At 46.9% G+C, this 20,256-nt stretch overlaps 7 protein-coding genes across 7 annotated transcripts; 2 read left to right on the top strand and 5 right to left on the bottom strand.

The window, feature by feature from the left end:
* Positions 1 to 205: 205 nt before the first annotated feature.
* MYCFIDRAFT_72425 (uncharacterized protein) lies at positions 206 to 1,794 on the bottom strand (the record flags this gene model as incomplete). Its single annotated transcript, XM_007933820.1, has 3 exons — positions 206 to 904; positions 975 to 1,591; positions 1,749 to 1,794. The coding sequence occupies 3 exons, from the start codon at positions 1,792 to 1,794 to the stop codon at positions 269 to 271; spliced, it is 1,299 nt and encodes a 432-aa protein (XP_007932011.1). The 3' UTR covers positions 206 to 268.
* Positions 1,795 to 2,411: 617 nt separating this feature from the next.
* Positions 2,412 to 4,059, bottom strand: MYCFIDRAFT_83255 (uncharacterized protein; the record flags this gene model as incomplete). The annotated part of the gene is made up of 6 exons (XM_007933887.1): positions 2,412 to 2,713; positions 2,790 to 2,967; positions 3,032 to 3,188; positions 3,372 to 3,438; positions 3,519 to 3,633; positions 3,979 to 4,059. The coding sequence occupies 6 exons, from the start codon at positions 4,057 to 4,059 to the stop codon at positions 2,412 to 2,414; spliced, it is 900 nt and encodes a 299-aa protein (XP_007932078.1).
* Positions 4,060 to 4,457: 398 nt separating this feature from the next.
* Positions 4,458 to 5,811, bottom strand: MYCFIDRAFT_90525 (uncharacterized protein; the record flags this gene model as incomplete). The annotated part of the gene is made up of 3 exons (XM_007933886.1): positions 4,458 to 4,707; positions 4,795 to 5,544; positions 5,801 to 5,811. 3 exons carry the CDS (start codon positions 5,809 to 5,811, stop codon positions 4,458 to 4,460), a joined length of 1,011 nt encoding a protein of 336 aa, XP_007932077.1.
* A 1,065-nt stretch (positions 5,812 to 6,876) lies between these two features.
* MYCFIDRAFT_83253 (uncharacterized protein) lies at positions 6,877 to 8,030 on the top strand (the record flags this gene model as incomplete). The annotated part of the gene is made up of 2 exons (XM_007933885.1): positions 6,877 to 7,070; positions 7,220 to 8,030. 2 exons carry the CDS (start codon positions 6,877 to 6,879, stop codon positions 8,028 to 8,030), a joined length of 1,005 nt encoding a protein of 334 aa, XP_007932076.1.
* A 295-nt stretch (positions 8,031 to 8,325) lies between these two features.
* MYCFIDRAFT_42149 (uncharacterized protein) lies at positions 8,326 to 9,353 on the top strand (the record flags this gene model as incomplete). The annotated part of the gene is made up of 4 exons (XM_007933775.1): positions 8,326 to 8,489; positions 8,529 to 8,617; positions 8,725 to 8,937; positions 8,986 to 9,353. 4 exons carry the CDS (start codon positions 8,326 to 8,328, stop codon positions 9,351 to 9,353), a joined length of 834 nt encoding a protein of 277 aa, XP_007931966.1.
* Positions 9,354 to 9,358: 5 nt separating this feature from the next.
* MYCFIDRAFT_209314 (uncharacterized protein) lies at positions 9,359 to 11,656 on the bottom strand (the record flags this gene model as incomplete). Its single annotated transcript, XM_007933884.1, has 2 exons — positions 11,204 to 11,656; positions 9,359 to 11,153 (listed from the first exon to the last, which is right to left on the bottom strand). Exon 2 carries the CDS (start codon positions 10,664 to 10,666, stop codon positions 9,359 to 9,361), a length of 1,308 nt encoding a protein of 435 aa, XP_007932075.1. The 5' UTR covers positions 10,667 to 11,153; positions 11,204 to 11,656.
* Positions 10,606 to 11,656, bottom strand: MYCFIDRAFT_53278 (uncharacterized protein). The gene is made up of 2 exons (XM_007933806.1): positions 11,204 to 11,656; positions 10,606 to 11,153 (listed from the first exon to the last, which is right to left on the bottom strand). Exons 1-2 carry the CDS (start codon positions 11,569 to 11,571, stop codon positions 10,694 to 10,696), a joined length of 828 nt encoding a protein of 275 aa, XP_007931997.1. The 5' UTR covers positions 11,572 to 11,656; the 3' UTR covers positions 10,606 to 10,693.
* Positions 11,657 to 20,256: the final 8,600 nt, after the last annotated feature.

Below are 20,256 nucleotides of genomic sequence, written 5' to 3'. Positions count from 1 at the left end.
AGACTGTGGAGCTTTATGCCTGGATGAATTCCGTTTGGGAAAGTCATGAGTTCATACGATCTTCGGGATATTGTATAGTCTAATTATGCGAGCTGTTAAGCCGGGCTATCCCTAACCGTACAGTCGGTAATTGATACTGGATACTATATGATTCTTGCAGTCTAACCCGAGATGTCAGCTACTTGGTATAGAAATGTAGAAGGGTACGTCAAAACAGTTTAAACACCTATGGATAGATCCTTATCATCAAAGCAAACGACTTCTTCTCCTACAACCTCCCACTCGCCTGCAATCTCTGCGTCAAACACTCCCTCGCATCCCGACACATACCCGGAATATCCACATCCGCAATAATCCCATTCCTCACGTTAATCTCAGTCTCAATCTTTTCAAAATCCTCCCCTACCCCCTCCGCAATCCATTCATAGCAATTCCCAATATGCTGCGAACTGGGAGGCAACCATTGTCCACGGTCCCTCCTCACATCATCAAAAGCCGCAAACACCGCTTCCACATGTTCTCGAGTTTTCACTCTCTTATCCGCCAGGAGATCCGCGAGGATAGCGGCATCTTCGATACAGAAACCTGCTCCGGCACCGTGGTGGGGTGATGTCGCGTGTGCCGCGTCGCCGACGAGACAGATGGATCCTTTGGCGAAAGAGGGGACTGGGTGATCCGCGAGGTGAAAAATTCCCCAGACGTCGAGATCGGGTTTGCAGAGTTTCAACAGGCTGAGGACGTCGTGCCCATAGTCTTGGAAATCTCGGAGTGCGTCGTCCCGGTTTGCGCGGCGGACTAGACGGTCGTGGTCAGGCCAGTCTTCGGGGTTGGTTTTGAAGGCTACGATGTTTACGGTTTTGCCTTTGTTGACCGGGAAGGTGAGTAAATGGCCACCTGGTCCCATCTAGGGGAGGAGGAGGAGGAAGATGTTAGTAAGAGCTCTTCGAAAGGCGTGGGTTGTGCTTCGAACTTACATGCATACAAGCCGTCTTAGCCTTCTCCTCCCCAACAGCCTTCACAGCATCCTCCATATCCGTCAAGCCCCGATACGCATACTTATGCGTATACGTCGGCCTCGCACACGGATGCTCCTCCCCAAACATCAAAACCCTCACTTTCGACTTAATCCCATCACATCCAATCACCGCATCCGCAACCGCACTCGACCCATCCACAAATCTCAACCTCCACCTCCCATCTTCTTCCCTCTCCAGTCCCTCCAACCTCTTCCCAAAATGACTCCGTTCCGCAGGAAACAACCCCACCAATTCATTCAAGAAATGCGCCCGATGCACCCCCGCCTGTCCCAGTTTCGTGCGGATCGAGAACGCGAACGTTTCCGAGGAACTTTTGTCGTGGTATCCGTCGTGGTAATCGAACCAGACGGTTTTTTTGCTGGGCCACAGATTGCTGACTCGGACTTTTTCGAAGGCCTCGAAGATGCCGGGGTGGCAGTGTTCCATGGCTTGGATTGCATTTTCGCGGAATGATACTCCTGCCCCGATTTCGGCGAATTCGGGCGCTTGTTCGTAGATGCGGGTTGGGATGCCGCGGTGGTGGAGGGCTATGCCTAGGGTGAGGCCGGAGATGCCTGGGGTTTTTGGTCATGTAAGCTGTGTGTCGTTCTTCGGGGCGTGTGATGTGTGGAAGCTGTGAAACAGCAATTGCTTAAAATCTGGGCGTGGCGGCTTGCTGAGAGAGCTTCTTTCTTTCTGCTTGATATGGTTATGCTCTTTTCGCAGACTTACCTCCTCCAATAATCGCGACTTCGAACTTCTTGCTTGTTTGTGCCATGATAAGGACTGTTGGCCGCCACTCTGGAGCAAATCAAGGTCGCACTGCGTCGATCAAGCGTGAGTATGGGCGATAGTATGTATGGGCGTCATGGATCTATAGATGATCAACGAGATCTCTGCATCTGCATCTCGGCTTCTAGATGTGCGGACTAGAAATGGGAATTATTCCTATCTAACTTCACTTAGATCTCCTCACTCGCTGGCCTCTGCACACCAGTTGCCCGAAGTTGTCAAGGTCATGGGCGTCGGCATCAACCTAGACGTCTGTTAGTGTGGCTGACAACTCAGCAAGTTCCGGCCACTTGCCGATCCGAAGTCCGATGTCGAGCAGGCGTTCCGACCCGAATCATTTCTCCTCACAGTGCTGGGCTTTGGACAGGCATCCTAATCGCATCAGACAAATGCACTGCACAATCGGCGTGCATGCACGCGGCCGTTCTTCATGTCGCGAGATTGAAAAGGCCGAATATCCTATCCCAGAACAGATTCGGCTCTTCGCCAGATATTATCCGATGCATACATGGATGGCTAGATGCATCACGACCCCGTGCGCAGTCCTTGATGCCTTGGAGAAACGCAGGTCTCGATAAGGCGACCAAGACTGCTTCAAGGCCATCACTCGGCGATCATGCGGTCCAACACCTGCGCCAGGTGTGCCGCCACTACAGGACCGTGGTGATCACTAGTCATCTCCAGTAATCGCTCCATCCCCATCTCACGTTGTCCTGGTGGGAGCGCGATAATCTCCCTCAGCATTGCTTCCTCGAAGCGCCACACGTACCGTGTTCCCCTGGGCGGCTTCGGAGGTAAGGCACCTTCACCTTCTTTCGAGATCCAGCGATTTCTTTGACAATTATAGATTACGAATTTCTGAAGCCGCGAGATGAATGGATCCACTGCGATAACCCGGTCGTTGCCTATAAGATAAAGGTCTTTCGCGAGCACTTGTTCTGGTTAGCACGGGACTCCTTCATCAGGAAAGCTGCGACTTACATTCGAGTTTTTCGATCGTCTCCGGCAGCAATGTCTCCAGCTTGGGCCAATCTTCAGCCTGGTGTTGGCCGAAGAGTGCAATCGTGGACAATGTCAAAGTCCGCAGGGACTTGAGCGGTTTCAGAGAGCCGAGCGGTGCAAGAGTTGCATCGAGGTCACCACTAGGGGCAAGTCCTTGCTGGGACAAGTCAGCTCTGAAGCCTGTGCTGCACGGAGGTGAAGCTGAGGTCGCTGATACATACCGACTCCCGCTGTTCAACGCCGAAATCTTCGTCAATGGGATGAGTGAACTCGAGATGCTCCAATTCCAGTGTGAGCGTGGTCAGAGCACGACCAATGCGCCTCCAATCAGTCCTCCAATAGTTGTTGTGACGCGACGACCATCGAATGCTCAGGTGTCTGAGACGAGGTGTCAGGCGGAATAAACCTGTCAGAACATCTGCTTTGGCGCGACAATCCCGGATGACAAGTTTCTGTAGCGTGCTAGGCCCACGAGTTTCCAGGCCTAGATGCATGTCTGGCGAAGCGGCAAGTGAATCCGTCTCCAAAGTCTGCAGGGCAGGCAAGGCGAGCAAGACGCACAAGTCTCTCACATCAGGCAGCGGTGCAGCATGGTCGTTGAGCATGACTGTGTGGATCTTCGCTAAGCCTATCACACGTGAAAATCAGCAAGGCCTCCAAGTTGAAGCGGTGACTACCAAATATCTCTGCTTCGCCATCTACACCTACCAATAAAACTGGGCGCCGTAGCACTTGTCTCTTCTGCCTCGACGGCTTCCTTAATGATCCCGTCAAGCAATTTCTGCCATGTAAGAAACCGTTGACTCTCACGGATGTGAAGCACCTGTGCATTGTAGCACAGCACCATGAGAAGCACAGCGTAAACTTTCATTTCGAAGCCATTAGACAACAGTTCTGACAATTGCTTATGCGAAGCAAAGTTTGAGCGTGTGTAAAGATCCAGTAGCAGCTTGCTCAAATCGGCATTGAGAGATGGACAAGATGGTTTCCAGTCTGAACAGTCCACGCGAAGGTTGATTTTCTCGACATACTGACAGAGCTGGTGATTCTCCAGGAGGGTCCGACACACAAACACTTTGCTGCAGCCCGTTCGATGCTCAGCGACGTCGACATGGCGGTACAGTGATGGTGTTGCGAGCCTCCTGCCGAGCCTGTTGGTCCAACATACTGCTGCCAGTGTTTTTCGGTCGTCGAGGTCCAGGAACGACACGATCAGCTCGTTGAGCTCTTCTGGGAGCCTGGGAAACATGCTGACGTGTCGCAGCAATCACAATACCATCGACGTCTGTTAGATTTGAGGAAATATTGAGAAGGCAAAACAGTCCGCTCACCGCTCACCGCGGCGTATTTCAATGTTGTTGCTGACCGGGGTTCGCGTCGCCCGCGTCTTCAAGCTTCGGAATTGAGTTTGATAGGATCGCGACCTCCCTGCTACAGACAGTACTTTTAGTAGTGCCGACCTTTACACATTATATTGAGCCCTTCATGCGCTCGAAAAGAAAATATGCAGAAGCCTTGCTTTCTTTCTTTGCCCATACCACTGTCATTACACTTACGCTGATTCATGTCTGTGCTGTCCTTATGCATCGTGGGAATCTAATGTACACAGAATAGCATAGAGCTTTTCGGGACCAGATGCCCCGACCGTTACTTCTTCAACAGCTCCTCTGCTTGCTTGGCGCGATCTTCAAGCACCTTCGAAATGTCGTGTATCGTATTCTTCGCCAGCTGCTGAGCCTCGGGCCCCTTCTGGTCTGCCGCTTCCTTCAGCTTCTGCAGCTGGGGTATAATTTGGGAGCCTCCTCCGATGGCACCAAGCCAAGTGGAGAGCCCTCCACTTGTGTACTGATCTGCTTTTTGCTTGGTCTGCTTGACGTATCGCTCGAGGCTTTCCGTGCTACCATTCGATATAGCTGATCTGATCTTCTCAACAGCATCGGTGACGTGACCTTGCTTGAGCGTGTCCATGTTCTCCTCGACGAACTCCTTGACCTTTGGATTCTTCTCGAGCATCGGCTTGATCTGTTCCAGCCCGCTCTGCCATGACTGATCGGCAGTCTTCTTGAGCTGCTCCGCCTTGTCCTGCACCAATTTGTAGATGCGGTTTGCCGAGTCTGCGCTGAAGCCTGCCTTGGCGATGTCCGATGCTTCTTTGAATGTCTCATCGACTTGCTTCTTGGCTTCCGGTCCTAGGCGATCACCCAGCTGCTTCAGCTGGTCAAATGAGCCGCCCAGCTTTTCCTTCGCCTCAGGATGATTGTCCAGTATCTGCTGGCCTGCGTCGCCAGCGATGGACGACAGTTCTTGCAGGCGCTTGGACAGGATCTGCCACACATCGTTGATGACTTCCAAGCTGGCACCCTTCTTGTCTGCAACCTCCTTCAACTCATCATATGTCTTCTTTGCAAGGTCGTTGACCTCATCGCCATGCTTCTGCTGGATGTCCTCGAGATCCTTGAAAGATTTATCAATGAACTCTTTCCCACCGGGTACCCAAGTAGCGTATTTCTGTGCAAAGCTCTTGATCTCGTTGAGAGCGTTTCCGGAATCCGTAGGCTTGAGCTCTTTGAGCTGTGACTTGACTTGCTCGGCGACCTGGTCGGCATACTGCTTGGCGCTTGCAGACGTCTGTACAAGGGTCTTCGCGCCGGAGAAGTGGTAGTAGGCATAACCAGCGGCGAACACTACACCACCTCCGATCAGGCCTCCTGTCAATGCAGAGCCACCAGCAGCACTTGAGGATGTGGAGCTACCGCCGGTGGTGCTTGCTGTGACTGGCTCGGTGGCATATGTCAGTCTTGTGGGTTGTCTAAGTGCTGATCTAGTCGTTGTGCTGCGAATAGCCCGCGATGCGCGGGTCGTAGCTCTGGGGCCGAACATGGCGACTATGTTGATGCAGCTGTACGTTTCGAAGTTGTGTACACAGAGAGAGTGTGTGTGGGTGAGAAGGGAGTTGAGTATCGGAAGAGACCGAGTGTTTTTGGACTTACCGTTGAAGCATACATGTACCAGCCGCCTTCGACCAAGAATGTTCGCAGTGTTGCAAGAATGACGAGCCGATGATGAACAAAGTGGTGACAAACGTCAATTCGACGCTCGGGCCTCGGGCTAGATCTCCTCCACAGCAACTTCAGCAACAACATCGACACACAGGTACGACCTCCATCACATTTCATTATTCGTTCATCTCGTGAACACTTCACTGAGAATCCATCATGGCACCTAGCGACTTTGTGCTCCCGTGCTGCATGCTCGCAGCAGCCTGTAATAATGGGCGGCACAGCTGAATCCGGCCATGAAGTCTTTGTCTTTTGTGCGCCATTGTTGATGTAAATCAGTGCCAATAAACCTGAGACTCACTGCGCCCAGACGCCGACATGTGCAAATGTATTACACAGACTAAGTCATGGCATCGCCGCCTATGACGCCCCCACGCACGTATCGTTCGACCTCCCGATCACCTCGGAGCGCATGGAGTCGGGCTAGTAGTAGAAACAGGCTCAATCTTCAAGAGGAACTTGACCTCCTCGATCAGCGTCTACAGCATGAATACGAAGAGCAAGAATGGCCATCAACTCCCACACAGTCGCGAGGCCGCCGAGCTCTGAGGCCAGCTCGCAGCATAGCAAGCCCTGGAAATCGTCCGCAGCCGACGTCCAACAGATTTGAGAGTCCTGAACGGCAACCTCAGAAACATGTACCCACCGGATTTGAGAGCCACAGATCCCAGTATGAGCAAAGCCGTCTCAGGAACCCAAGCTTACCCTACAGATCACCTATCCGATCCAGAAGCAGCACCCCAGGCAGGAGCATTACCCCAAGAGCCCAGCTTGAGTCGCCACAACATCGGACCCCAACTCATTCGTACCCCACCTACCAGGCTGCTCTCAATAAGCTGGAGTTCATGGCGAGATCCCGCCCTCCATCTCGCCCTCCATCTCGCCCTCCATCTCGCCCTCCACCTCGGTCTCGATCTAGGCCACCCAAAGGTCCCCAGAGCAACTTCTTTGCCGAAGTCTTGGAATACATACCAGGCTTCGGACCACCAAGTCACAAGCAAAATGCTATGCTAGTCGTTCTGTCCATATTTCTTTTCTGGCTTCTGGGCGCCTTTACTCCTGACCCAGGACCACCGGCACAGGACGACTCAGTCGTATGGAGTCTCGGCCATGTTGCCGAAGAGTGGTTCATTCCCATTCCAGCACAATTCTACGTTGAGATGGACCATGCTATCGCTGCCCTTGAAAATGGAGGCAGGTTTGTCAGACAGCTGGAGAAGGATGCGACGCTTCTGGACCGTCAGCTTGCTACCCGTAAATCGGAATCTAAAGTTATGGAATTTACTCCTCCCAGCTTGTGAGTTGTACCATCTCCACCATTCACATCGCCACAGTGCTAATACATCATAGGAGGGCTGTCCTTCCCCAAGCGTACACGGACAGTCGTGAGCTCCTTCGCTTCTGCGCAGACTTCAGGAACCATTCCGCTTCCATCGAGCACAGAATCAAGCAAGATGTCTTTCTTCGAGCAAGCAGCGACTTGAAGGCTCTCAGATGGGACCTCACAAGATATCTAGTCAGCTCGCAACAAGCAAAGACCTGGTATGGCAGATGGAGCGAAGAGGGTTGGCGTAAAGCTGGACTAGGACTCCCGGCGCAAGAAGAACTACGACAGAATATCTTTGACGGCATCTACGAGTTCTTGAAATTGCAGTCCAATGTCGTTAACGAACTCTGGTGGGCGTCGGTCGATGTTGAATGGGACGCGGCTCTTTTATGGCAGGCATACAAGCTTAATTTCACTCGGTCGGTAGAGGAAGTCGAGAGTGCTGCACACGAAGCATGTGTTCGGGATTACGAAATCAAACCGCAGGATGGTCGTGATCAAGACGCCCAAGACGAATGCGACACGATTAACCCGCACGGGTTCCTTAGAGATGCAGATCTTCTCAAGCACGAACGCCAGCTTGACGACTTGAAGTCAGATGCTCATGACGTCCGGATGTCTCTTGAAAAATGGCAGCGAAAGATTCCTCAAATCTTGACCGAGTATCGCCAGGGTATGGGGCGAAGTCTCACGACCCCGGAGCTGGAGGCTCGCTGGCGTGCATGGGTTTCTTCGATGGAGGAGCAAGAATTGGAGCGCAAACGGAACAGTGGGGAGCTACCTGCCCAGACAGTGCCCGCCGCTGATACCACCACCACCATAACATGGGCTTAACAAGCTTTATATCGTAATTACTGTTCAATTAATACAACGCCTGTCTGTCCCAAGTCCCAAGTCTCTCATCCACCACCTGCCCAGTGCCATGTCAATTGAGCATAGACCACCAAGCGAGCCCCGCTCAAGTGGGTCCAGCAGCAGCGGCCGCATCTCAAAGTGAACGCAACTATCTGCATCAAATCGGCCACAATTCCATCAAGAACATGTCCGCACAACAACGCCCCCAAGCCTTTGCACCGTCTTGACTTTTTCTTATCTCGACTCGAATCCAATGTTAGAAGACAGCGACAAAATGCCGCCACCCCAGCCACGAAACCTCTTACTCTGCTTCGATGCCTTCGGAACACTTTTCAAACCCAGACTTCCCATAATGCAACAGTATAGCGATGTGGCACGATCCTATGGTTTGAGTGGATTTACAAGCGAAGATGTTGGCAAAGCTTTCAACATCGGTGAGTTGACACGATTCTCTGCGTGCCAAAGGCTGATTTGAAGCTCGACAGCATTCAAAGAAGAATCGAAAAGGAATCCGAATTACGGGAAGGCGAATGGTCTGAATGCTGGGATTTGGTGGACGAATGTACGTCCGCTGAACACATATACCAGCAAAGTATTTTGTGTCAAGGGAAGCTGATTTTCTTTTCACAGATTATCAACAATACTTTCAAACCTCTAGTCAACAAATCTGGAGACCAGCCCTTGCCCTTGCCAAGTGGCATGGTAAATACGCTCTTGCATAGATTTTGGTGTGATGAGGGTTACACGCTTTTCCCAGATGTACAACCTCTGATTTCGAAATTGCGGCAGGCGCATCGAGCCAATGATTCCAAGGTTGTGATTGGAGTCATTACGAACTCGGATGATCGCGCTCCGGATATTCTCTCCTCGTTCGGGTTACGAGTCAGTCCGTTCCGGTATGGTTCGACTCCTTCGGATGTGGTCAATGTGGGAGCTGGATATGATGTGGATTTCTCGGTCATGTCGTATGATGTCGGATATGAGAAGCCGGATAAGAGGATCTTCGAGGCCGCGGAGGAGATGCTTGAAGGTCTGGTCAAGCATGAAGGCAATGGGGGGATTCATGATCCGAAGCAATGGAACAAAGTCTATATCGGTGACGAATTCGACAAAGACATTACGGCGTCGTTGAATGCCGGTTGGAACGCCGTCCTGATCGATCGCGAAATTCCTGGTGAGCGGAAGGATTTGATGTGGCTGGAGGATGAGCCCGTCGGAAGTCTGTATGAAGTTTTCAAAACAGCCAAAGCTGTTGGCTTCAGCAGTCTTGAGAAGCTGGCGCAATGGATGCCGCCCAAATGAAGTTCTCATGGGTCTGGACGCAAGTTCAAAATATCGGCAAGCTTCAATTCGTTCTTGCCACCCCATCCAGCAGCGCCGTCAGCCACCGCGGGCCTGACTTTGACATACCAATTCCACGTCCTACTATCAAGCTCATCAGGTGTAAGCTTGGCCGCCCAGGCTTCGTAGAGGATGTCAAGAGCGCGAAGAAGCTTGCCGAGATTCTGCTCCTTCTCTGCTGCCTTTGCGACGCCAGTCAGCTTCTTCGAAGTGGAAGCATCAGATCCCGGCGCTGTGTCGAATGATTTGAACAAATACGCTCGGGCAGACTGCGGAGTATAGACAGGCAAATTGCTGTTGTTGCCAATCTGAACCATCGCAGGCTGTCTCTCGTTCCCAGATTTCTTGAGAGCTTCGAGATCTAGTGCCCAAAGTGCCGGCTGTTCTTCAACCGACTCCAAACTTTCTGTCTGATCATTCGTCAACGCCTCTTCCGTCTTCACCTTCACATCGCTGCTGCTCTCATTCCTCCACTCATATCCCCACCTCCGAATAACCTTGATCGCCTTCTCGCCGACAACGACCGTAGGCTGGCCTTGTCCGAACCCCTCATCCTCAGCACTCTTACCATTCTCGAGACCGAGATACACCGCTCGTGACCTGCTCGTAATGCTCACATACGCCTGCGATAGGCTTAGTCTACTTGACAGCGGCTGCTCGGGCATAGTGTGCTTGAGCAAAATTACTAAAAACGCCAGCACAAGGGGCGCACGATTAGTGAACAGAACCGTCTTTCGCAATTCTCCCTCACTTGCATCACTGCTGGGAAGCTCTAAAGACTTCTCTAACTCTGCTGGTGGAAGTGGTTCGTCTGAAAACAGACCCTCTTTTCGTTTCTTCTTCGGTGGCGAAGTGCTTTCGTCTCCGGCTGCTCGTTTCTTTGATACCCGTTTTGCAGCAGAAATGATTTGTTTCGCCATCTTTGCATCGGGGAAGGTGTTCTGTAAAGCTTCTGCCTTGACCTTGGCGATTGCTTCGGCCGAATCGAGCTGTGCTGCTTGAAGTTCTCTCGCTTTGCTGATTGCCGTCGCAAGAGGCACTTTCGCATCTGTTGTCAGAAAGCGCAAGAGTGCTTGTAATTGGGTGGCACTCATGATGGACGTTGAATTTGTCTCTCCCCATCGAACGCTTGACTTTCTGAGTGAATAGCATGAAGACGAAGACGAAGACGCGAAGACGCGAGATGAAACACGCCCCAACGTCATGCTGAACTCAATCCTAATCAACTTTTGATGGGTTATTGGCGAGCCTGTATCAATCACGGTGAACAGCATCGCAGGCAAGCATTGTAGCGGCCAAGCTCATAACTTGGACTTGCTAGCTTTCTCCTTCTTCTTCTTCCTCTCAGTCTCCTCAGCGAATCCAGCAATTGCATCAAGCGACTCATTCTGACGAACCTGATCCTTCAGCGTTCTCAACTCGACCTTATTCGCCTCCAGCAATCCCGCTCTCTGCGTTCTCATCAGCAGATCTTTGTTGACCTTCAGACTCGCAGGCGGCAATTTCGCAATTCCTCTCACGATCTTCAATACCTCATCACCAAAGCCCTCTTGCCCAAGAATCTTGGTGACAAGCCCGGCAGACTCAGCTTCCTGAGCATTGAATCTCGCTCCAGCCAAGATTAGCGCGGAAGCCTTTTGTCTTCCCATTAAACGGGTCATAGTTAAGCTGGAGCAGCCTTCTGCGCATAGTCCCCATTGGACGAATGGCGTGAAGAAGATGGCATTTGAGGCTGCATAGACTAGATCGGAAAGTGCGATACTGTACCAGTCAGTTACAAGACATGTCTGGTTCGGAAAGAAAGACCTTACCTGGTCGTTCCCCATCCTGGCGCCGGTCCATTGACAGCACTAACAACCAACTTATTCGTCTTGATCAAATGTTCATGAATCGCTCCGATGGTATCAATAAACTCGTCGGAAATGGTTGCGCCTTCTTGCTTGACAGAAGGATCCAGCAGATCGAGACCTGCGGTGTAGAATTTGCCTTCGCCAGTCGTCAAGATTATCCGGATCTGTGATTCGGTTTCCGCCCACTCCAGTGCTGTGAGGAATTGTTTTACACTATCTGTGTTGATTGCATTTGCGGATTTGGGCCGATTGAACTTGATGATTGCTATTGATGGCGATTGCGAATCCACTGAGACTGCTATGTGGTCTAGTTTCGGTGGCGAGGGCATTGTGGATTGCCACCGGAGTCTGGCCAAGTGGTAGAGATGCGGAGATCGGAATGTGAGCGATCGTGCTGTTGACCGGAGATGTCGGAGTAGCATGTGTTCTTGATGATGTTTTGTTAGGTTTGGATGAAGGGTGAATGGCCTTGTTTATGCCGAGGTTAATGACATGGATGTTGTGATTGACCTCTACGGAGATAAGTCGTGCTTTAGCCTGACTCTTCCATTTCTATCTGACGACACTCATACTATTTGTTCAGATCAACAGACGAGGTGTAATGTCAACTTAGAAATGGTAGAGTCTTGTGAAATGTCAAAGATCACTCATGCTGCGAAGACGGAGAAAACGGTCCGCGCCCCCGGCGCCAAGGCTGAGTAGAGACCTTTTGCCGGCGGAAGAGGGTTACAACCTATAGTCACAACCGTAGTTATAACCGTGGATATAAGGCTCAATATAGTATAGCGCTCTTGCCTTAGGCTCTTGCTAAGTTATTAAATCTTCCGTATTGTCCGTATATAGTTACGAGTACGTAAATCTACCTCTTATCGCGTAGAAGTCGTATTTCTCGAGCGCCTCGATAGTAGGTAATATATTGGACGATAATATAATAGTTGCTAGACTCGTAATCGCCGTCTGCGAAGAATATAGCTTTCTCGAGCGCGCTAGGTTAAAGCCGCCGCCTATACTATTCTAACTATTTATATAGACGCTAGATACCTAGCTAGACGAGTAGGTAGAGCGTTATATAAGGTAAGTGTCGACAGTAAGGCTAATATAGAGGTTTAAGTTGCAAAAGCGAGGTTAGCGCCTATATATTACTGCCCTCGGGAGTTTCCGCTATACCTACGGTCTAGTATAGTATTAATCTCTTATATACGTTTACGAAGCTAGAAATACGATAACTTATTATAGTATTCGATATTAAGGGTTACGAATAGCGGAATAGCAATAAACCTAACTTAGAGCTCGCTCTATGCCTCGTTCTATAGCGAATATCGTTCCCTTCTCGCTAGTTCGATACTTCTACTAAATTCGGCAAATACGAGTCCTATTATAGTCTTGTCTTTAACGATATTATCCTATAGATATATTAGCAATTTGCGAAGATAATAGTATAGCATCTACGCCTTAATAGCTATCGTCGACTAAAGATATTCGCTCTTGCTACTTAGAAGCGTAGAATACGAGGATTTATATAGAGATTTATCGACGGGCATTTTAGTAGGTTCTATAGACTAAGCAAAGATTAACGACGTATCTATAGTAGATACTATAGTGTATACGGCTGCAAATTCTAGGCTATAGTAATACTAGACGGTCTTATTTCCTTACTTATTAGACTATTTAATAGTAGAGATAATAACTAGCGAATATAGCAACTCTCCGGCGTTAAACACCGCCTACGAAGGATTATAAGAGATAGGCGTATTCTATATCTCTATAGCGACCCGGCATACTATAGCAACTTCGGCATTATAGCTCCTTATAAGCATTATCTTAGACAGTCTTACTTAACGCCTTAGTAATAAGCATTTAATAAGAAGCTGTCTAGTATCCGGATCGAGGTTAAATACCTATTTAGATACACTATACGGCTATAGTCTTATAACGTATTCTCGAAGCAATTAAGGTTAAGACAATAGCCTATTAGAGCCTATTTTATAGTAGTAGCACTGCTTACTAACTATTATATCTGCCTTCGTAGATACAATTAAACAAGTAAGCGATTTAGACTTAAGCCTCTAGATTTATAAGACTACCTCTTACGGCCCCGTTCGGACCTCTTAGACGATAAAAGCGTAAGCTTAGAAGGCTAAAATCTAGTAGTTTCTAAATTATTTGAGCTTACTAGACTATTACCGAAGGGGACCGAGATCTTCTAAGAGAGGGTGTTAGCACTAGAATAGGGAATAGGTTAGTCTCGGAGGTTCGGCGTTCTCCGCTAAGGCTCCCCTTACTTCGAGCTTAATTTACCTATACCCCTAACCCCCCTAAACAACACTATTATATGCTCGTTATATATAAACAAATTATATAAGGTTGTTTACCTAATTAGTAGCTATAATAGCATATAAAAAGTATTCAATTTAAGCAATATTTAGTATTATAATAGGCGCCGACGCTAGCGACTAAATCTCGCTCGAAGTAACTAGCTAGCTCTATCGAAGAACGCTATTTATAGGTCCGGAAACTCGCTATTAAGACTTAATTCTACTAGATCTCTCGAGGGGAGCGGAGTTAGTATACTAGGCGATTGCGCTAAATTAAATTGTATACCTTACTTTAATAAAAAGCTCTTTAAAAGGCTATTAGTCTTATCGCTAGTGCTCCGTATAGAAGATACGGTAGAATTCAGAGACCTAACCTCGTTCTTAATAGATATAACGTCTACTCTAACCTCCTTCTTAAACGTTTCTAGGTTATCCTTAATCGCTAATATATCTTCTTCTATCTCTTGTCTTCGACGCTTTACTATACGGCTCTTACTACTATTATTGTCGTTATCTTCTCGCTCTATATCTCTCTTTAGCTTAATAGCTAGCACTATAAACAACTCTCCTACCTACGAGCGTATATTATAGTCCTACTGCCGTATATCGTCGTTTAAGACTCCGCCGCGATATTTACTTTAAGCACGCTTAGATTAAATAGAAGACTCGCGTTATCTACGAGTGCGAGAAGGTATAGTAGATCTACGAGAAGAAGGGGTTACTAGAGATGCTAGACGAGAAGTAGTACGTACGGATTAAGTACGCTTACTAGATACACTTCTAGAGCTAACCTAGTTACCGATAATAACCTTAACTAACGGTCTAGTATTATTTCTAGACGGCGGCGGTATAGCTTCGAGATTAGCGATATAGCGGCGCTTACGCTTAATCTCCTCGTCTTATTCTAGCTCTTCTTCGTAGCTAGGCGCGTCCTCGTCGTTATTGCCGCCCTTACCCGTTATACTATTATTAACCTTAACTTCTACCTCGTTATTACCTTTATCTACGCCCGGGCCTTTATCTTCACTTATTACTAGCGAATCTAGTATTTCTTGCTCCTTAATAAACTAGCGATTAGCGTCCGGAGTACGCTACTTCTTCGACTATAAACTTAGTATATTATACTTATCGCGATAGCTCGTAGCGGCGTCTAATTCTTCGCGCCGCTATATAATAATAGTAGCCTCCTTAGCGGCCTTATATACCTCTCGATATCTATACTAGGTACGCATTTCCGCCTATATCGAGCTAGGCTCGTCTTCTTCCTTACTAGTACTATTACCGCTCTCTTTAACGTTGAATTTAGGAAACTACTCCTTCTCGAGCCCCTATATTATACGGTCGAGCGACATATACTAAATACTAGTACTTCTATAGTACTTAGCGGTTATAAGGTCCTACTATCTAGCAGTGCTATACGAGGCCTTATAGTTATACGCTATTCGAATAAGCGCCTTCTTATTATCCTTAGATTAACTACGCCGATTCTTCTTCTTCGCCGCCTTAATCGCTATATCCGAAGTGTCTACGGCTCCGCTAGTATTAGTAGCTATTTTACGTAGTAAGTCCTTTACCCTATTGCCTCTCTATACCGCCGCATTATTACGCTTTAACTCGTTATCTACGGCCTCGCTTAGCGCCTACGAGTCGACATCTATAGGTACCTAAGAGTAGACCCTGCAGTAGTTCGGTTTCCGAACTACCAAACGTATATAGTTTAGTTTCTTAGCGGCGAACTAGCTCCCTAGTTCCGGTTTGGTTTTTTCGAACTATATAGATTCCTAGTTTGAACTAGAGACTGTATTAGTTTTACTATAAGGACACTCTTATTCGACTGCCGGCTACGATTGCCGGCTATAATAGTAACTCTGTTATATTTACTACGCTCTTTTGCCGTTACTAGGGCGTAGTTATCGTTGCTAGGGCGTAGTTGCTGTTACTAGGGCGTAGTTTTGCTATAAGGACACTCTTATTCGACTACCGGCTACGATTGCCGGCTATAATAGTTACTAGGTTGTATTTACTACGCTTTATTACCGTTACTAGGGCGTAGTTGCCGTTGCTAGTGCGTAGTTGCCGTTACTAGGGCGTAGTTGCTATTGCCGGGGCGTAGTTACCGTAGTTGCGAAAGCTTACCTATATAACGTTACGTAGGCGGCAATAATTAGGGCTTCGCGATATTCTTATACTTTCAACTTCTTCCTTTATACCTATACCGATAATAACTACTATACGCTACGCCCCCGCCCCTTTCCCTTATAATACTAAGAGAGAAGCGCGCCGCGCGCTAAATAGAAGATAGAACTAAAGACCGCGAGTTTGTTTTGCCTAAGCGTCTAAATAAAAAGCGTAAGACTAAAGAGGAGTACTCTACGAAGAAGAATTCCGTACGAGACCGCGAGAGAAAGGATAAGATAGATAAGGATAAAAGAGCTAAGGATAAAAGAAGAAAGGCGCGGAATAAGGCATTCTATCGATAGCTAGCGCCTATAGAAAAAAGTAAAGGTTAGAATAAGAAGACAATCTAAGAGAAGGCTAAGAGGAGGAAAGAATTGCGGCTAGTTTTCGAGCGTAAAGTTCTAGTAGCGTAAGTTAATCTAGCTAGCGGCCGTAGCTAGCAGCTATAGCCGGCAGCCGTAGCCGGTAGCTATAGCCGGCATATTTTTCTTTAATACGTTAACTAATAGTATTTAGACCTATAGCCGCTACCTCTATCGATACGACCGATAGTAACGGAGATATTTAGATAGCCGAGAACAATAATGCTAGAGTTTAGGATGCCGCGACAGAGCTTAATGCTACGAATAAAGGAACTGAAAAAAGCGAGGAGATACTATACGTCGATCTAGTAACAGGTACAGTCTTAGGGCCTAACGCTATAGACGATAAGCGCTAGGAGTAGATCGAGTACAGTTAAAGAGACGAGATACTAGTAAAGGGCCAAGGTATAAGTCCTATTAATCTAGAAAATTATAGTTAAAGCTACTACGAAAAGCTAGTAAGGATTGGAATCGAGACTAGTCGTCTTTATATCCTCGATATAGAGTAGAAGTTTCTTTATTAGTATTAGAGCGAAGCCTTTATATCTATAAAGGCAAAGTAGCTTACGATTAATACAATTAGGGCTAGGTATCTAGGGACGGCAGAAGTGTTACTATAGGAGGAAGGGGTATAGGTAATTATTCTATACTCGGTATATATAGCCGGCGTTCGTAGCCGGTAGATACTAACAGTTAAATAGAAAGCGTTTCTCGAAGGCAGAGTGCTACTACTATATAAAATCTTTACTAAGGCAGAGAGGGCTTATATCCGGAATCTAAGCTACTAGTAGGATAGGTTAGCGTTAGAATTCTCTAAATCTCTATATAAGCCTCCGAAGGATTACCTATTTTAGCGATACGGCTTTATCTCGACTACTCCGTAGGCACCCGAAGAAGCTCGAGCGCTCTTTAAGGTCTTTACTAAGAAGCGGAAGGAGTTCGAGGATTAGGATTAGTTAATAGAGCTGTTAGTTAGTCTTAGGTTTCGTAGTTAGACTCGGCCTAAGCATTTGCTTATCGAGTGTCTTATACCGAAAGAGGATAGATTAAGACTAAAAACGAGCTTAGATTCGTTAGGTATAGTAGCTCGGTTCCGTTAATAGGAGAGAGCCGCCGTATAGAAGGCAAAATTCAGGTAGTTAGGGTAGCTAGGAAAGAAATTCTAGTAGTTAGGCTAGCTAGGGTAGCTAGGAAAAAAAATCTAGTAGTTAGGTAGCTAGGAAACAAAAAAAAAGGTAGCTAGCTATTTACTGCCTAGCTATTCCTAACGATACGATACTATAAAAGAAAGGGTGTTTCCCTATAGCTACTAGTATATATCTACTACTCCTAAGTCCTTACCTTACTATACGAAACCTTAAAACATACCGACCGATATTGTATATACACTAGGCGCTATACTAGGAAGGGTAATAACGAGACGATAGTCGAAATAGTCTAGTATACGAGCGAGATTGCGATAACGTCGAGAGGAGGTCGTATACTTACCTTCGAGCCTATCGAGTCCTAGACGACGATTAGGGCTAGATTTATCCTCTCCGAATCCTAGTAGTAGGAATTTATTATAGGGTACTACTACCTAGTCCTTACCTTTACGGAGTCTAAGTAGAAGGTTGTTCGGAGATATAAGAATATCGAGTATTAACCCGGAAATCTTCGAAAAGGCTAGCTAGGCGTATCTTTAGAAACCCGAGTATATAAAGCAGTTCAATTAATAGGTCTATAAGATATAGTTCTCTTTATACTTACGTTTAAAGGAGTGTAAACTCCGGAAGTACTCGATGCGATAGGGGAGTAAGGAGCGAACGGATACATTCTAGAAGTTCTTTATAGAGGGGGCATTATACCGTTATACGACTTCTCGACTTAAAGGTTAACTAGTAATTGTCTATAACTTCTACGGTTTAATCTTAAAACACCCGAAACTAGGGGATAGGAACTTATCGCCTACGAACTATCTCTATTCTAAACGGTATCGGGAATCTTAAGGAGAGAGGAGAGTTAATATAGATACAGCGTTCTAGAAAGAGGTACGTCTTCTAAAATACCGGCTATAGCTGCCGGCTATAGCTGCCGGCTATAGCTACCGGCTACAGATTCCGGCTATAGATTCCGGCTACCTAAATTAACCGTAGAGGTCTAGCTAATTATTATAGGCTACGCTTAAGGAAGCTCTAGGATTAAAGGCTACCGATTTCTCCCCCGAAGACTTTAAGTAACTAGCAAACGAAATGCTAGCTATAAACGGTCTTCCGAAAGACTTCTACGAAAGGGAGTCTATATAGAAGATATACCTATATCTTACAAACTACCCTCCCCTATTTCTCGGCGCGACAACCTAGCGTATTATATTCGAAAAGAATAAAGAGGCTACGTTAGACGACATTCGGGAGATCCTCCGTAATACTCGCCGAGTAGCTATTACTATCGATAGCTAGTTAAGCCGGACTATAAGAGCCTCCTTCCTCTCGATTATACTATACTTTATTAATTCGGATTAGAAACTCTAGGAACTTATAATCGGATTCCCTAAAATTCTAGGTTCCTATACTAGTAAGGATATAGCGAAGCTTATCTATACGGTAATAGATAGGGTTAGCGTAACAACGAAACTAATCTCGATTACTACGGATAACGCTAGTAATAATCGAATATTGTATAAGGCGTTATATATACAATTCACTCGTATATATCTTTAAAATTACTAATTGTATCGATAGGGTCGAGTACGTAGAGGAGATTATAAGGTCTACAATCTAGCTTAATCTTCCGAATATTAAGCTCGCTACGATTCCGGATACGTACGATAATACGTACGATAATAACGATAAAGAGGAGCCTATTAATAGCCCTAGCCCTATTAAATCGGAGCCGACGTCGTTACTAGTTATATCCCTATAGAAGTTTCCCTACCTCGCTTATATAGTTCAAATCGCGATCCGAGCCCTCTTTAAGATACTTAAAATTGCACTATTAAACGACGACTAATAGAAGATCCTAGATAAGGATAAAGCAAAGTCGAAAGTCGAGAAACTTATTATAGCAATAAGACGGGATAAGGTAGAGAGCCTCGCTCTCGTTTTATATAAGGTATAACTTTTGTCCGTAGCCGGTACCTATAGCCGGCAACCTAGTATAGTTCTAACTCTTTTTCTCTAGCTTCGTCGTCTAGCAATATATACGAACTCGAGCTTATAGAGATATAACCGATTCGAGGCTATTTAAAAGAACCTAATCGAGCGCCCTAAAACCGATGCCTAGAATATCGTATAGAATAAGCGATAGTAAAAGCGGCCTCCTTAGCGCCTACTCCGTTTTACCTAAGACGTTAAGACCCGGTTCGATTCGACTTTCTATATAGTTACGAGGGGATATACTTTACGTACCGCTCTCGAGATCTATTAGAGTTCCGAGGGTATTAAGTAGCTCGGCCTTACCGCCGCCGAATAGCGCTAAGCAGAGTATCTCGTCGATATTAGTAAGCATTACGCGAAGGTTACTACTACGATTAGAAGAACCCGAGGACCGACGATCTACCTTATCTTTACGTACTATAACTAGCTCTTTAACGAGCTCGAGGAAACCGTAGCTAAGCTAGCTAAGAAGAGCGTTCCCTAGAAAGTAGCTATAACGAAAGCTATAGACACCTTCTATACTAAGTTATATAAATATTATAGTACTACCTTTAACTCGTTCGGGGATATCTATAGCGTTGCGTACTTGCTTAACCTAGTAGAAAAGGATATATACTAGTAGAGGCCGGAATAGAAGGCGGACGAGGTATAGCCGAAGCATTACTAGACTGTTCTAGAAAAGATATTCTACGAGCGTCGGAAAGAAACTAGTCTAAATGCAGCTCCTATAAAGAAAAAGAAGGTTTAGAAGGCTCCGATATTATATCTATTTCGTAGGTAGGAAGTAGAGGCAGAAGAGGAAGCAACTACTAAAGTAAATAAAGAAGAGTTCGATCTCTATCGGCGCGCGAGTAAGTATAAACCTATAGGCTCGGAAAGAGGGCTAATAATCTCTAGATTTTACCGCTCTTCTAGACGAATTCGGAGACGATATTCTCGCTATATAGCAGCGGTTAGAGCCTAAGTTTCTAACGATAGCGTCGGTCGCTCGGGACGTCCTCGCTATCCTAAGCGTAGGTATAGGC

The sequence above is a fragment of the Pseudocercospora fijiensis genome (assembly GCF_000340215.1).
Source record: "Pseudocercospora fijiensis CIRAD86 unplaced genomic scaffold MYCFIscaffold_12, whole genome shotgun sequence".
Lineage (NCBI taxonomy): Eukaryota > Fungi > Ascomycota > Dothideomycetes > Mycosphaerellales > Mycosphaerellaceae > Pseudocercospora > Pseudocercospora fijiensis.
Note: the sequence above shows the minus strand (reverse complement) of the source record. Positions and strands in the feature narration are given on the sequence as shown.

Excerpts from the sequence above, each read along its gene's own strand:
- MYCFIDRAFT_53278 (XM_007933806.1), bottom strand. The coding sequence starts at position 11,571 with ATGCCCTCGCCACCGAAACTAGACCACATAGCAGTCTCAGTGGATTCG. Across the intron at positions 11,154-11,203 it reads CCAGGATGGGGAACGACCAG|TATCGCACTTTCCGATCTAG; the intron begins GTAAGGTCTTTC and ends TGACTGGTACAG.